The 16,625-nt window shown below is 50.5% G+C and overlaps 1 protein-coding gene across 23 annotated transcripts in view; it reads left to right on the top strand.

The window, feature by feature from the left end:
• Mapt (microtubule associated protein tau) overlaps positions 1-16,625 on the top strand; it is an 89,390-nt gene that overhangs the window by 63,432 nt on the left and 9,333 nt on the right. For 7 of the 23 annotated variants that reach the window (XM_060386578.1, XM_060386574.1, XM_060386571.1 and 4 more), the window contains 3 exons: positions 2,842-2,974; positions 5,905-6,170; positions 15,980-16,072. In XM_060386578.1, coding sequence (XP_060242561.1) covers positions 2,842-2,974; positions 5,905-6,170; positions 15,980-16,072 — 492 coding nt within the window. Of the gene's footprint in view, positions 1-1,404; positions 1,597-2,841; positions 2,975-4,049; positions 4,104-5,904; positions 6,171-15,979; positions 16,073-16,625 lie in introns of all 23 variants that reach the window. The other 16 variants (XM_060386586.1, XM_060386576.1, XM_060386579.1 and 13 more) reach the window with 4 other exon arrangements.

Genomic DNA, 16,625 nt, shown 5'->3' with positions numbered 1-16,625 from the left:
GGACAGCAGGGGCCGAACCTATTACAGATCTAGGCTGGGTAGAGAAAGCTGCCAATGGAGAGGGGTCTTTCCCAGCTAGGGAGCAAGGGGATCCAGTAACACCCCCCCCAGCTTTTCTCCTCTGAAAGTAACCCAGAGAGTCTGTCCCTTGAGCTGTCCTCTTGGCGCTGGTGACACAGACTGGGCTCTGTCCCCTTCAGTGGGAAGTTTGAGGGAATAAGGAAACAGTGGAGTCTCTGCTCAGGATTCCAAAGCACCCCACACTGTTCTGCCCCCCCCCACCTTTGGTCTGTTTGAGACAGGGTTTCTTTATGTATCCCTGACTGTCCTGGAACTTGCTCTGTAGACCAGGCTGGCCTCGAACTCAGAGATCTACGTGCCTCTGCATCCTGAGTGCTGGGATTAAAGGCATGTGCCACCACCACCTGGTTGGCATCTCGATTCTTTATTTCTAAGGGTCCGGTCTCACACCTGCACCACACCAGGGCCACACTTCCCAATCAAAGTCCCCCGAAGGCAACCGTGAGTGTCAGCCTTCAGCCCTCGGGTAACTTCTCACAGGACACGCAGCCCCACAGGCACTTGCTTCCTTAGGTGGAATACGTTCTGCAGTTAACTTTGGCCAGATCAAGACTCCGGATAGCATTAAAGACTGATTTTATTTGAGTCCTTGTTTAATCAGAAAGTATGTGATACGCGCACGTGTGTATGTCTGTGTACGTGTGTGCGCGCACTCTCCTACGTTCGAGTGTGCATCTGTATGTATGTGTGTGCGTGTGTGTGGCATCGCGTATGTCCTCGGTGACACCCGACAGAAGCTTTGGGTTGACTCTGGCACAGTCCTCCTTGAAGGCTTAGGGTTTTGCTGGCGTGGGTGGAGATGAAGGGAGCTTGCACGAGTGCTTCCTCTGAGACGGAGCAGAAAAAGGGGCTGCCTCTGACCCGTGGCAGGTTGACCTTCTGAAAATCCTGCTGCCTTCGCTCTGATGGTCTCCACCACGCACTTACTGAGTGAGAGGCACCTTCAAGCCAGTGTTCTCCAAGTAGGAGGCACAGCAAGGTCCAGTTGCTAGAGAAGGGACGGACCAGAACGTCTGCCCGTGGGTGCTTTAGCATCACTTTCAGAAGTCCTTCCTGTGTGATTTTAACAGTGTCCATCCCGTGTCAGCTGTGTAGCGTGTGTGGAGCTGCTGGGTGACACAGTGCTGAGGGACAGGGCTCCTGTCCTTTTTTACTGGAAGGGCGGTGGAGAGGGCTGCTTTGAGCTGTGACCTGCCTTATTTTTATTTACATTTAGGGGTGTTTTTTTGTTTTTGTTTTTGTTTTTTTTTTTCCTTTCTTCCGTTTGTTTCCCTCCCCCATGCGCTGACTTTTATTTTGATTTTATTTATGTTTATGTTTAAGACATCCACACCTGCTAAAACCCTGAGCAATAGGCCCTGCCTTAGCCCCACACGCCCCACTCCTGGTAGCTCAGACCCTTTGATCAAACCCTCCAGCCCTGCCGTGTGCCCTGAGCCAGCCACCTCTCCTAAAAACGTCTCTTCTGTCACACCCCGAAATGGCAGTCCTGGAACAAAGCAGATGAAACTCAAGGTAAGGAAACCAGCTTTGGCAAGACCCAGGCTGCTGGACCGTGGTGTTCAAATGCTTTCTTCCACTAAACATACAGGCAGTACAGGATGGTTCAAGAAGGGACAGGGAGGGGACTGGGGACTCAGAGCTGAGCTTATAGCCTCTGTCCCCTCACAAGAAAATCAGGGGATCCCAGTTTGAAAGCTGAAGCTCTAAGCTGAGCACGATTCCTGATGCCTATAACAAACCCCAACAATGAGGAAGATTCCTGTAAGTCTGAGGCTAGCTTGAGCTTGAGAGTGAGTTCCAGGCAAGCCTAGGCTACAGAGTGAGACTCTATCTTCAGAAATAAAAAAAGAAGCCAGGTGTGGTGATGCTTATAATTCCAGCACGCAGGAGTAAGAAGCAGGAAGATCGCTGCAGTTTCCTGGACAGCCAGTAATATATAGAAAGACTCTTTCTCTTAAAAATAAATAACTAAACAAACAAACAAACGAATGACTGAATGAATGACAGAGAAAGCCTCAACTCCATGTAGAGTTCTATGGAAGCTGGCCACGCCTCCAGATGGGGGGCATGGCTGCCAGCTGTGCCCATTGCAACAGCTCCTTCCTCCCCCCTTCCTCCAGAGTCTGTGGTTCCTGTGGTTTCTCTGTGTGGCTCACGCCATGTCTGATGGTCATGTACTGACCAGCAGACCCACAACCACTCACAGTCAGCTGATTGTGTCTGCCTCCACCTCCGGCTGCCAGCTTTCAGCCAGTGTTCATGGCCAAGGGTCCATGGCACACCTAAGAGTCCCTGAGTCCCCAGGGCCATGGAGAGAGCAGAAGAAAGACATGGTTTGGCTATTTGCCTGCTCTGCCGAGGGCTGCAGCACAGGTCTTCAAGGGCCTCTGGCGAACCCAGCCTCTGTCAGTCAGCCACATCATAATTACGAATCTGAAAATAAATAAATAAATAAATAAAAGGTGTGGTTTTTCTGGGTCAGCCTACTGGTCTACCCCAACCCTGACCTTGTTCCAAGTAGTACTATCATTGTATTTATACCACAGGCTAGCTCACAGTTTGTCTAAGAGGAAATGGGAACCTGGTACTTCACTTCTGAGAGAACTGTGGGGCTGCTATGTGCCCCACAAATTCTTAAGACTGTACAAGACCTTTCTAACATCCGCCTCCAACCTTCACCTTCTTCCAGTCCAGGTGGGAGGGTGGGGTTGACCTTTCCTTGGTGACAGTCACCTTTCACCCTGATTTGGTCTACAGGGGGCTGATGGCAAACCCGGGATGAAGATCGCTACGCCGCGGGGAGCAGCCCCTCCAGGCCAGAAAGGCACAGCTAATGCCACCAGGATCCCAGCCAAGACCACGCCCAGCCCAAAGACTCCCCCGGGCTCAGGTGAGAATGCTCTCCTGAAGTCTTAATCCAGAAGCCACCCATAATTAGCAACCCCTGGCACTGACTAACACCTTGGGGTTTGCTGAGCACATCTGTCTCCTTTTTAATCCTTTTGACAGTTTGAGGTAGATAATGGGTCCTTGCCTTTTAATCAATGAGGAAGTCTTGCTCATTTTCAAAGCATGAGGAAATTGCAGTCACATGATTAGTGAGGGGCAGGGAAGGAGCATGACCCCTAATCCAGGGCTCTAAGGACACAGCCCCAGCATGAGATGTTTTCAGGCCTCCTGCCTCTTCAGGAGAGCAGTAGCCAGGGTGGGGCATCGTGGGAAGTCACTGGCATCTCAACCTAATGCAGCTGGGGCCTTAGGAACCTTCTAGTAAAAGTGAAGGCTTCTAGCTGAGCAGTGGCATGCTGTGATCATTACTCCAGCTTCCTGTGAATTAAAATCCACTCGGCCTTGAGAACCTGGCCAGGCTGCAGTGGGGCTGTCCCATGTCCAGTGGAGAAAGAGAAGCCCTGGGGCCCTGCTCCCAGAAGGCATTTGGATACCGTGTGACTCTGTGTTGTGTGGACCGCATTCGCTCCCTGGTGGTTCCCAGGAGGGCCATGGGTCTCTGGGTCTGGCCTGGCTCTTGATGTCCCTGCTCTCCTGGCCAGAGGCAGTCTCTATTGCCTGCTGCATGCATCTGCTTGGCACTGAAAAGGGGTGCTGCCTGACATTCGGGCTGTGTTTCCACTAAGAAGCCTTGTGTCTGGTGTGTTCCTCTTACACTGATGATCCAGGAGCATTAATGACGTGTTAAGTGGGTTTTTGCTGTGGCTCAATACTGTGCTGGCCCCAACTCACACAGTAACCTAGAGCAAGGGCTCCCCTTGCTCTTCCAATCTCACCCGTGGCTCCACGCGGACTGGCTGCATCTTCCTCACTGGTCCCGGCACCTGTCCCCCCTGCTTCTGCCTCTTATGCTAGGTGGGCCAGCCAGACGCTGCCACCTGAAGCACTCCCAGAGACCCCTGTGAGCCTGATTATAATGAGGTTGTCTGTGGACTTTTTTTTTTTTTCTTTTCAAGCTTCCAAGCAAATGCAGAGAAAACTACCCCCTGCAGGGGCAAAATCTGAGAGAGGTAATTCTGGGTCCATTACCCTGAGCGGTTGGGCAGACCCTCTTGGTGTGTGTTCTGCCGTCATGCTTGTCTGCAAGGCTGGGAGGACCCGCTGCTTCAACCCGGGCTACCCAGGAGAGGCCCAGTCTCGAACTATCAAGTGTACTTCTCCAGTGTGATTTGCATCTGTGCACTCACATCCCATGTGTTTGGATCTGCAGTGGGAACTAGGGCTATTTGTGGGATGGGGATCGTGTGCCTGGAGACATTTGGGGGCGCTGGAGGTTCCAACTGTCTCTAACCTAAGTTCCAATGGGAAAGCATCGCTGGTAGGCCGAGAGTTTTGCTGGGCTGAGTTTTGTTGTTGTCTGTTTTAAGAAATGGCATCTTGGGTGTGGTGGCGGACACCTTTAATCCCAGCACTCAAGAGGCCGAAGCAGGCGGATCTCTGTGAGTTCAAAGCCAGCCTACAAGGCCAGCCTACAAAGTGAGTCCAGGATAGTCAGAATTCTTGTTGCCCAGAGAAACCCTGCCTTGAAAAGCAGAACAGAAATGGAAAGAGAGAAAGAAAGAGGAAGGAAGGAAGGAAGGAAGGAAGGAAGGAAGGATGGGCATCTCATTTTGTTTGCCAAAGCTGGTCTCTTGGCTCGAATAATTCTCCTGCCTCAGCTTCCCATACAACTAGCAACATAGATGTGTGTCACCACACCTGACTCCACTGCATTTACTCAGTGTTCACCCAGCACAACAGATGCCGTGCTGGATCCTTTGTCTGTGACCTCCCTGCCTCAATTCTTCTAAAGGTTTATTTATTTTTGTTTTATGCATACAGATGTTTTGCCTGCACATATGTCCGTGTGCCACATGTGTGCCTGGTACCACAGAGGCCAGAAAGGAGCTTCCTATCCCCATGTAACTAGACTTACAGACAGTTGTGAGCCACCATGTGGGTGCTGATACTACAACCTGGGTCCTCTGGAGGAATAGCCAGTGCTCTTAACTGCTGAGCCATCTCTCCAGCCGCCCTCCCCCAGATACCCTTCTCAAAGCAAGGTCTTGAGGGCTCTGATGTCACCCATCTCTCAGATGAGGGCACAAGCATAGTGAGGGTCATTGACTCTCCCAAGGTTACCTTGCAAGTGTCAGAGAAAGGACACAAGCCGCCACCAGCCTGTGTCCCTTGGGGCGTGGAGGCAGAGCTAAGCCCAGAGTAGCAGTGGCTCCACGTGAGACCCAGAGCTTGATGGCTTTAGGGCTTCCTGAGACTCGGAACTGGAGACTAGACATTGACGAGCAGATGGAGATTGGCTGCAGTGTACTCAAGATGAGGCTTCCTGCTGTGGGTTGGGGAGCTTGAGAAAGACCAGTTTTGCAGGCCTGGTGCCTCCGTCTATCAGATCTGGATGGAGGCCCCAAATTTTGCATATCACAAGTCCCACCTCTTGCTAAGAACATCAGAGGCTTTCAAACACAAAACAAAACCCCATGGGTGTGTTACTCTGGATGTGTCAAGGCATGCTGAGTACAGTCAGAAAAGCATGGGGGGTGGGGAGGAAGGTGGGACAGTCTTTTGAGAAGTCCAGGCAGCTTTCCTGGCACCTGATGGTATTTTGGAAAGGTGCGTGGGGAAGGGCATTCCAGGGCTGGAACAGCTATGTGGGGTGTGGCTTGTGTGGAAAGCTCTGGCCTTCTGCAGCCCAAACTGTCCTCTCTGAGATGCCCCTCTGGATCCTGGCAGTGGGCCCCTGGTCCAGTGGCCTCAGGGACTTTGCAGACCCCTACCCACCTGGCCTCAGACCCTTCCTCTCTCCCCATCCTCCAGGTGAACCACCGAAATCCGGGGAACGCAGCGGCTACAGCAGCCCTGGCTCTCCCGGGACCCCCGGCAGTCGCTCCCGCACCCCATCCCTACCAACACCGCCCACCCGCGAGCCCAAGAAGGTGGCAGTGGTTCGCACTCCCCCAAAGTCGCCCTCCGCCAGTAAGAGCCGCCTGCAGACCGCCCCTGTGCCCATGCCGGACCTGAAGAACGTCAAGTCCAAGATTGGTTCCACTGAGAACCTGAAGCACCAGCCAGGAGGCGGGAAGGTAAGGGCGTGGCCGGCCTTGTAGGATGTGGTGCAGCCTGGAAACCACCCCAGATGCGTGGCCCCACAGTAGCCAGAGTTGGCTCCTCTCCCCTCCTCCCCCCCCAAGGAGCACACAGGCCACCAAACACTGGCTCCTTTCTTCAGCCTCGCTAATTGGACAGCTGACCGATTATGGGGCCCACCGATGGTGCCCTATGGATTTTGATGGGTACCACCCTCATTTGGCTTGGCCTTTGCCCTTGGTTCTGGGGAAATTAAGGTTTTAATTCGAGGAGCTGGTTCTATGACTGTTTATGAAATTTCTAGGCCTCTGGCCCTGAGGCTTCTGGAGGCACCCCCCCCCTCCTTGCTTTCCATCTGAGAGTCTATCAGGCTGACTGACTTGTCCTGCAATAGAGATTGTGGGCATCAGCAGGCAGGACTCCCCAGAGCTTCCTCTGTGAACCCCTGAAGTCTCACCATGAGTCCCAGTCTCGTAGGAGGACACTAGCCCTGTGGGATTAGGGTCACCCTACTGACCTTATTTCAACACTGCCGTTGCTCTAAAGGCCTTATCTCTAGACACAGCCACATTGTGAAGTTGGGGTGCCAACATATAAATGAGGGAACTCACAGTATGGCCCCTCCCCACCAGGCACAGGAGTGAGGGGGGTCAAATGTGGGGTAGGAAGCTGAGACCTATTGCTGAGTCCACTGTCTTTGCCTTCTGGGCTAGCTACTTTTGGGACAACACACTCCTGAGGTGCTAAGGAGCTCCACAGAGTTTAGGGCCAATGGCCCCTCCCCATCAGCACAGTGAACACTCCCCACTGCTTAATTCGTTGGGGCTAGTCACCAGAGGGAAGTTGGCGCTAGCCCCTTCAGGCACCTTCCCCGAACCCTGTACTTTGCCGGGGAGCCCTGGGCCCCCTTCGGCTCTACAGGATGTTTTTGTTCAGCATCTGGCTAAAGCACATAGCTCGTGTCACTCTCTTCTCCAGGCTAGAGGCTCAGTGCTATTTCTCACTAATGTCACTGCCTTGGACCACTGGCTTGGTCCAAGATTGTGTTAACTACCCTCAGAGTCACCTGTGCTTTCCTGCCCGAAAAGATACTTCCCTGCCTCCTCCAGAAGGCACGCCTTTACTCCCAGCACTGGGAGGCAGAGGCAGGCGGATCCCTGTGGGTTCGAAACCAACCTGGTCTACAGAGTGAGTTCCAGGACAGCCAGGGCTCTTGTTACACAGACAAACCCTGTCTTGAAAAACAAACAAATACAAACAAAAGAAAGAAAGAAAGAAAGAAAGAAAGAAAGAAAGAAAGAAAGAAAGAGAAAGAAAGAGAAAGAAAGAAAGAAAGAAAGATAGAGAAAGAAAGAAAGAAAGAAAGAAAGAAAGAAAGAAAGGAAGGAAGGAAGGAAGGAGAAAGGAAGAAAGAAAGAAAGAAAGAAAGAAAGAAAGAAAGAAAGGAAGGAAGGAAGGAAGGAAGGAAGGAAGGAAGGAAGAAAGAAAGAAAGAAAGAAAGAAAGAAAGAAAGAAAGAAAAAGAAAGAAAGAAAATGGCTGGCATTTGGGAGGATCACAAGTTTAGGCTAACTTGATCTATGTGATAATACCCTGCCTTAAAAAAAGAGATAGGTGGAGAGATGGCTTAGTGGTTAAGAGCATTGTCTGCCCTTCCAAAGGCCCCGGGTTCAATTCCCAGCACCCACATGGCAGCTCACAACTGCCTGTAATGCCAGTTCCAAAGAATCTGACACCTTCACACTAATGCACATAGAATAAAATAATAATAATAATAATAATAATAAAAGAGACAAGTGCCTAGTGGCATAAATCTTTAATCCCAGCACTCAGGAGACAGAGTCAGGTAGATATGTGATCAGAGTCAGGTAGATCTGTGATATGTGAGTTCTAGGCCAGTCTGATCTATACAGTGGTCTCCAGACTAGCCAGGGCTATAAGGTGAGGCCCTGCCTCAAAGAAGAGAAAGAAGAGGAAGAGGACGAGGACGAGAAGGAAGAGGAGGAAAACCCACAAAGCCACATGGTCACCTCTGAGGAAAATGAACAGCGAGGTCACAGTGACTTGCTGTAGCAACAGGGGCATGGTGGCCATCAGCACCTTCCTGGTCCCAGCCCCAGGCCCTGGAGCTCCTCTGGCAGCCACCAGCTGGCCAGCCTCACTGGCAGGATGAAGCTGTGGTGTGGAGCTTCACTGTCCCCCGAGGAAGAGGAGCAGCAGGCAGAGGATGAGTGTTCAGAACCCTCGGCCATCAGCCTTGGAGCGCCAGTGCCACTCCTGAAACAGACTCCGCAAAGGCCCCTCTCGTGGAGGAAAAGATGATGGCCGCTCCCTTATTGGACACTTACTGCATTGCTAGGGATGCTGGAAGGAGATGGGAAAGTGCCTCTCTCTCTCTCTGCAGCAGCAGCTCTGATTATATTGATGATGCTGAGTGTCCCACTGTGGCTTACATGTGGTTTATAGAGGCAAAGGTCATGGGACACCCCCCCATACCCTGGTCAGTAGAGTGGCTCAGAAGACACATGAAGCCTCTGGCCAGCAACTGCAGCTGCCATCCATCATTTGGTTTCACAGTCTTCAGACTTCTGGTCCTTATTCCTCATCCACTTCTCAGAACTGACTGTCAGGACCAGCAAGATGGCTCGGAGGGTGAAGGTACAGGCCATCAAGCCTGGTGATCTGGGTGTAATCTCCAGATTCCACGTGGGCAGAGAGAGAACTGGTTCCTGAAGGTTGTATACACACACACACACACACACACACACACACACACACACATACAGACACACACACACACACACACACACACTAAATTAAAAATGTCCAAACAAACAAAAAAGTGACTTCCCATGATTTTCGCAGTCCCAAGTGTCAGGACTTAGGGCTGCCCAGAATCTATGAAACATCATGACTGGTTCTCCTACCTTCTTTCTCAGCCAGAACACCCAGACTAGGAGGCAAGATCCATCAGGGTCTTTGAGGGAACGTGGCTGCAAGTCAGGGACCCTGAGGCAGACACAGCCAGTCTCCCCTCTTTCCACCACCCCAGGGGCCACTCAGGTCTCAGTGGCTGGGCTGTCAGGCTCCTGTCCCTTCTGTGCCCCTTTCCTATTTGTGCCCCTCCTTCCTTGCTGAATCATCCTGTTCCCATTGGTTCTGTTCTGGCCCTGGGTCGTGCCTCCTCCAGCACTGTGTCCAGTGACCTCCATCAACCTAGGCCACCCTTCCCTCATCTCTCTTTCCCCTGTGTGGTCAGCCTCAAGCTCCCTGATGTGATGTGTGGTAACTGAAGAGATCTGTGAGGATTTCATCAAGGACTCAGCAGAACCGGCATCGTGGGCCGCTGCCCTGTCAGCCCCTGCCCATTGCAGGGCGGCTTACCACGTTTGGCAGTTCTTTCAAATTAGTACCAGGAACTGGCCTGACCAGGAAGTGCAACATTCTGCAGTGTTCAGTAGAAGGAAAGGGCTTGGCTAGCACCGTCCGAGAAGCTGGGCTGGGCTGTGATGACCTGTGTCTACAGAGGGCTAGAAAAGACAAAGTGACTTGCTCCGGGACTCCAGGGTTGACAGCATGAGAAGTGACAGAGCCAGGGAACAGCCTCTCTCACAAAATGTGAGGGCAGGAGGATTGTCTGAACAAGCCCTGAACCCTGCAAGCAAAGGGCAGTGTTACCTCCCCCAGGAACTATGACAAGCCATTTATTCCAGGTTGATGGACAAGACTCGTAACACCCACTAATGAAACAGTCCAAGAGCTGAGCTGACATCTTGGGTCCCTGACATGTCTGTTTAATGAGAGCCTATCTCAAAATAATTGTCGGCCACGAAAGGGCAAAATTCCAAGAGTCTGAAGAATAGGGCCAGATATGTGGCTTCATTAGTAGGTCTTGCCTACCATGCATGAGGCCCCGGGTTCAGCCCCCAGCACCAGATAAACACTTCCTGGTAGCACACACCCATAGTCCCCAGAGCAATCCAGAGATGGAAGCAGGAGGAAGCAGTTCAAGAATGATCATCGCATGAAGATTTCAAGGATAGCCTGGGATAAGAGACCTTATACTTATTTAAATAACAATGAGGATGAGATTTTAAGAAGAGCCTGGGGCCTGGTGAGTTGGCTCAGCGAGCTAAAGGTGCATGCTGCCAAGTCTGAGGACTTGAGTTCAACTCCCGGGGCCTATGTTGTTGCAAGTTGTCCTCTGACCTCCAGGCACCCGCCTCCTCCACAATAAATGGATAGGGCTGGAGAGATGGGTTAGAGGTTAAAAGCCCTTAACCAGAGTTCTATTCCCAGCACCCCCTGTGGGAAGCTCACAGTGGCTTGTAACTCCAGGTCCCTGGCATCTTACACTTCCTTTCTAATTCCTTGGTTATCCATATGCAGGCATACACACACACTAGTGTTTAAAACATGTTTAAAAAGTTCCTCACTGGATCTGGGCATGGCGGCACACACCTTTGATCCCAGCACTTGGCGGGGGTTGGGGGAGGAGGGAAGAGAAGCAGGCACATCTCTGTGAGTTCGAGGCCAGCCTGGTCTACAAAGCGAGTCCAGAGAGAAAGAGAGAGAGAGAGAGAGAGAGAGAGAGAGAGAGAGAGAGAGAGAGAGAGAGAGAGAGAGAGAGAGAGAGAGAGAGAGTTGTTTCCTAACCAGCTTTTGGTGAGTATCCATCTGGCTGACTGAGCAAATGGAAAACTGAAGATTTCTAGGTTCCTCGAGTCAAAGCTTGGAGCGCCAAGGACAAGGGAATGTAGTTTCACAATGACCACAAGATGGCGATGGAGCGCTGTAGACAGCAGCCTCCATGCCTAGACCACCCACAGTTGGCCCTTCCTGCTCTCCAAGTGTGCTATGATCTCAGTGGATTTCTTCCACGAACCTTGGTCTTTTTCTATCTCTCATCCCTGCCTATTTTTTTTTTTTTTTTCTGTTTCTATCTGCCCGTCCTTCTTCTCCTTCACCAATGGTCATACAGAGATATGAAAGAGTTTTTTAAAAATGTTAACATTTGTGTGTGTGTGTGTGTGTGTGTGTGTGTGTGTTTGTGTTTATGTGTGTGTTTGGGGGTGGTAGTTGCAAGCGTTTGGTTGGTTGGTTGGTTGGTTGGTTGGTTGGTTGGTTGGTTGGTTTTGGTTTTTCAAGACAGGGTTTCTCTGTGTAGCCTTGGCTGTCCTGTACTCTGTAGAGCAGGCTGGCCTCCAGCTCACAGAGATCAGCCTGCCTCTGCCTCTCCAGAGTTGGAAATGTTTTAAATGCTACATATTCACTGACACAGAAAAAAAGAGTCACTTTTGTTTTGTTTTGTTTTGTTTTTCAGGCAGGGGTTCATTTATTCTAAGCTGGCCTCAAACTTACACGTGGTTAGAATGGCCATGAACTTCTGATGTTCCTGCCTCTACCCCCCTCCCTGAGTCCTAAGACAGGCTTGAATCGACACATTCAGTGTTGTACAGTGTGAGTGTTTGAACCCAGGGCCTTGTGCATGCTGGGAAGGTCTTCTACCAGACACCCCCACAGTTGAATGGTGTCTGTCCTCTGGTACCTCATTGCCTTTCACAGGTTGGCTAGACTGGATACAGGCAGGCTTTCTGTGTCCATTCCCAAGCTGATTGCTTGGACGGTAAGGCAAGGCTTCCTGTGGGCCTCAGCTGCCTATACCAGGTTCATTTCCCAAATGGGTTATAGCCCTCGCCCACTGTGCAGGTGAGGCCTGGCCCAGCCCAGCTAGCACCAGCAGCCTTTCCGTGCCTTGGTCTGAAGGCTTGGGGCCAAGAAGAGATCCCTGAGAGTTCTGAACCCAAGCAGAAGGGGAACAGAGCCCCTGTGTGGCTTGAAATGGCTTTGGGGTCTCTGGGAGGCCCAGCCCGCTTCTCAGGGCCACTCTCTCACCACAAACACTCCCCTCCTGGATAGAAGGCCCTCAGACGGAAAACATTCTCCTTTCCCTCTGGGATATTTCCGGTGTCTAGTAAGAGCCAGAGCAACATACGTGCCACTGTTGTGGAGAAATGGCATTTCAGGACTCCAGTTTCACAACACCAACCACCGCCCTCTGCTCCCCACTCTGCAAGCCTGAGCGTCAGTAAAGGGTATTATAGGCTGAACATGACCACTAGCGGTAATTCGAGTCTGCTTCGCAAATATCTGCCTAGTGCCAAACCCCACAAAAGCTTGCTTCCTTTCCTGTGGGGTTAGAATTAAACACACACACACACACAGCGGGCTATCTATGTATGTTGCAGACTGTGTGTGATTGTTTGACATTCTCTGATTAATTTGGTTTCTTGGTGTCTAGAAAATAGTTACCTTCCTCCAGTTGTGTTCTTAGTCAAATAAGGAGTCATGTGATCAATTGTGTTTCCTTTTTTCTCATCAGCTTCCAGGAAGCTCAGTAATGAAAATAATAGTTTGCATATCTCAGTGGCCTCCCTTTATTGTACCATCATCCTTTCATTTTTTTAAGCTTTTTTTTTTTAAGATTTATTTCTTTATTTTACATATGAGCGCTCTATTTGCATGTACATCTGCATGACAGAAGAGGACACCAGATCTCATTATAGATGGTCGTGAGCCACCGTGTGGTTGCTGGGAATTGAACTCAGGACCTCTGGAAGAGCAGACAGTGCTCTTAACCTCTGAGCCATCTCTCCAGCCCCCATCCTTTCATTTTTATTATTATTATTATTATCGTTTTTTGAGCTAGGGTTACTTTGTGGAGTCCTAGCTGTCCTGGAACCCACTCTGTAGACCAGGTTAGTCTTGAACTCACAGAGATCTTCATGCTTCCCAAATGCTGGGATTAAAAGTATGTGCCGCCACTACCTGGCTTGTTTTCTAATTATAAACTGCTCCCATTCTGGTTTTCTTTTTCATTTTTATTTCTGTTTTGTTTTGTTGAAACAGAGTTTCTCTATGTAACAGCTTTGGCTGTCCTGGAACCAGCTTTGTAGACCAAGCTGGCCTCGAACTCACAAAGACCTGATTGCCTCTGCCTCCCGAGTGCTGGGACTAAATGTGTGTGCCCCCACGACACCCGGCTCATTTTTATTTTTATACAGGTCTCACTCGTACTCTGGCTCAGGCTGGCCTGGAACTCACTCTGTATACAGTTCAGGGTAACCCTGAGCTAACAGCACATTCTCCTGCCTCAGACAGGCAGGAATAATAAACATGGGCCTCCACACTCAGCTTCATGTCCCTTTATGAAAGCAGGCAAATCTTCAGGGGTTCATCCAGTGAAAGCCATGAATAGAGCTGATCGCTCCCATGGCACACACCTGTACCTGTAGCTGTACCTGAGAGGTCAGGGCAGGAGGGTAAAGAGTTCAAAGTCCTCTTGGCTACTTAAAAGGTTTGAGGCTAACTTGGGCTACATGAGACCTTTGTATCAAAGAAGGTAAAAAGAATAAAAACACACACACATACACACACAGGGATGGAGAGGGCACTATACAGAGCATTGACGAGAGTGGCATAGGTGGGGGAGCTGAGGCACAGAGGGGCCAAATGGCCATCGCAGACCAACAGTCAAGTGGGGTTCATACCCAAACTTGTTAGTGTTACCCTGCCTCTCAACCAGGAAGCACATTCCCCTGCCTGGAGCTCCCCTCCTGGGTAAGAGCCAAGCACTGCCAAGTACCCCCAGCCAGCATCCAAGCAAGGTGGCTTTGTCCACGGAGGGCCCAGGTTGGATCCACCCAGCCCTTCAGGAGGCCATTCGGAGGGTTGAGCTGAGAGGTTTTAGAACACCTATCATTTTGACTTAGAAGTACTATTTCTAGGAATCTGCGCTATGAACATGATCCACAGTATGGAAAAATTCCTTGCCAAAATATGTTCACAGTGGGCTGTTTATATTGCTTAACATGGAACCAAAGCAAATATTTGCTAGCCCAAGAACACACAGTGTTCACACAGTGATGACACTTATGGGGACAGTTTTATCTGTTTAGCCTAGGAGCTCTGGAGCAGACAGGCGCAGCTGTGAGGAATAAACTGGCCTGGCATAGTTTTACGTACTGGTAAGCCAGCGCTTTGGAAATGGAGGCTCCGGGGTTTAAGCTCACCCCTGGCTGCTCATTGAGTTTTGAGACCAATGGGCTCTCTTTCAAAACATGTCTGCACAAAGGGGGGGGTGCGGCATTTTTTGGCCACGTAAGCCATATTTCTAATATTCTGATCCGAGGTCAGGGTTAGAGCTAGACTTTCCTCAGCGCCCTATGGCTTTGAGAGCAGCCGAGGATGTTCTGTGACTCCTGGTGTGTTTGAGAACACAGCTGTCGCCTCAAAGCCAAGAAGAGATTATTCTGGAGTGAAAATTGTGAGTGACCATGGCCCCAGAACATGAATTTAGGTTACCCCCAAATACTATATTCTGACCCAGTAATAGTGGAATGAAGGTTTTCTGATAACACAGCAAAATGCAAGTGTAAGTGGAGGTAGTTTTCATATACATCTGGGGGAAACAAGAGTAGGCCAGCAAAGGAGAGGCAGCCCTGCCTGCGCCCAGGCTCTTGGTGGGAGTCAGGCGTCTGCACCCTCCAAAAGGGTTTGCCAAATAACAACAATAACAACGGTCACACAGAGAGATGGCCAGCAATGAATGACTACTAAAAAGCTAAAAGTGGGGCTGGAGAGATGGCTCATTGGTTAAAAGCACTGGCTGCTCTTCCAGAGGACCCAGGTTTGATTCCCAGCACCCACATGGCAGCTCACAACTGTCTGTAACTCCAAGACTCAGGGAATCCCGTATTCTTTTCAGGCACACATATGGTACACATACACAATGAAATGTTATTAAAAAAAAAGCATGAGTCAACCGATATTCTCTGCGAGAGGTTCATTAGGAGGGAGGGGGGAAACGGGGAGCAGGACATGGTGGGGAGAGAGAAAGGGAAATGGAAAAGGGGTGCCCCAAAAGAGAGAGGGAGAGAGAGAGAGAGAGAGAGAGTATAAGAGTGTAAGAGAGAGTGTAAGAGAGAGACCACGTGTCTGGGTTAGCCCTTTAAGGGGCAAGGTAACCACGCCTTCCAAGTGTAGCCACCTGGCTGACGACACATGATGACATCATAAGTTGCTGGGTAACCCAGGAGCAGGTTGTGTTCCAAAATACTAATACACACATTTTTAAAACTGGGCATGGTGGCAAACACCTTTAGTCCCAGCACTCAAGGAGGCAGGCAAGCAGATCTCTGTTAGTTCAAGGCCAGTCTGTTCTACAAAAGGAGTCTAGAACAGCCAGGGCTATTAAAGAGAGAAACCCTGTCTCGGAAAAAAAAAAAAAAAAAAGAAAAGTTTTAAAAATCCTTTTTTGTTGTTGTTATTTTTGTTACTTGATTTTGTCTGTGTTTTTTGAGACAGGGTTTCTCTGTTTACCCTTGGCTGTCCTGGACCTCATTCTGTAGCCCAGGCTGACCTTGAACTCAGACAGGCAGATCTCAGCCTGGTCTATGGACAAGGTCAGTTCCAGGACAGCCAGGGCCGTTCCACAGAAAAACCCTGTCTCAAAAAGCCAGTGTAAGTTGTCTTGCACTGGTGTGGCTGTCTGGGTTTTTGTTGTTTTTCTTCTGAGAACTTGACACGGGGGGGACTGTCTGTTCACACCTGTCACTCCACCCAACCTGGTGCCCTCCCGGCTCTGTTTTCCAGTCCCCAGTCGTGTTTTCTTCCAGGTCTGTTTCGTAGGTCTCCAGGGTTCCATCTCAGAGCTCAGGCCTGGCTCCCTTTCCCCAGCAGCCTACAGGTCAGGGGTCAATGTTCTGGGTGTGACTGTCACTCATTCTTTTTTCTGGCTATCAAAGGTGCAGATAATTAATAAGAAGCTGGATCTTAGCAACGTCCAGTCCAAGTGTGGCTCAAAGGACAATATCAAACACGTCCCGGGCGGCGGCAGTGTGAGTACGGCCACACTCCATGCAGTGTGCTCCGGCTGTCGCTGTGAGAAGTGTCATGAGTGTGTACTTGTGAGACATTGCATAGAATAAATCATCGCAGGCTCGGGGCCTCCCTCGTCCCCACACTTGTGTCTGCCGTCCCCAGACACCCCCTCCCTGTGTTCATTGGAGGGCCCGGCAGAATAGGGATGACAATTGGCTTCCGCTGTCCCTTTGTCGAGGAGCTGGGTCCCCACATTGCCTTGTCTGTGTTCCCAGAAGCCCCACAGCTATTGGCAATGTGGCTGAAGACGGTGGCCAACACCCCTTCCTCATCTCTGGGGCAGGCTCTGCTGTGGATGGTCCCTGTGACCTGAGTAGACACTAGAACTTCCTGTCCCATGCTGGGCTCAGAAAGGGCCCTAGCTACCCTAACCCTAAACACCATCCATTTTTCTTCTGGGTCTCCATCTCTGAGAGAGGTAACCATTTCCCAAGCCTCTCAGTTAAATTTAAATTCCTCCCCTACTCCCCACCCTCCAATACAGGGACTCTGGTTGCAAAGATCCTAACA

The sequence above is a fragment of the Meriones unguiculatus genome, chromosome 7 (assembly GCF_030254825.1).
Source record: "Meriones unguiculatus strain TT.TT164.6M chromosome 7, Bangor_MerUng_6.1, whole genome shotgun sequence".
NCBI lineage: Eukaryota > Metazoa > Chordata > Mammalia > Rodentia > Muridae > Meriones > Meriones unguiculatus.
Note: the sequence above shows the minus strand (reverse complement) of the source record. Positions and strands in the feature narration are given on the sequence as shown.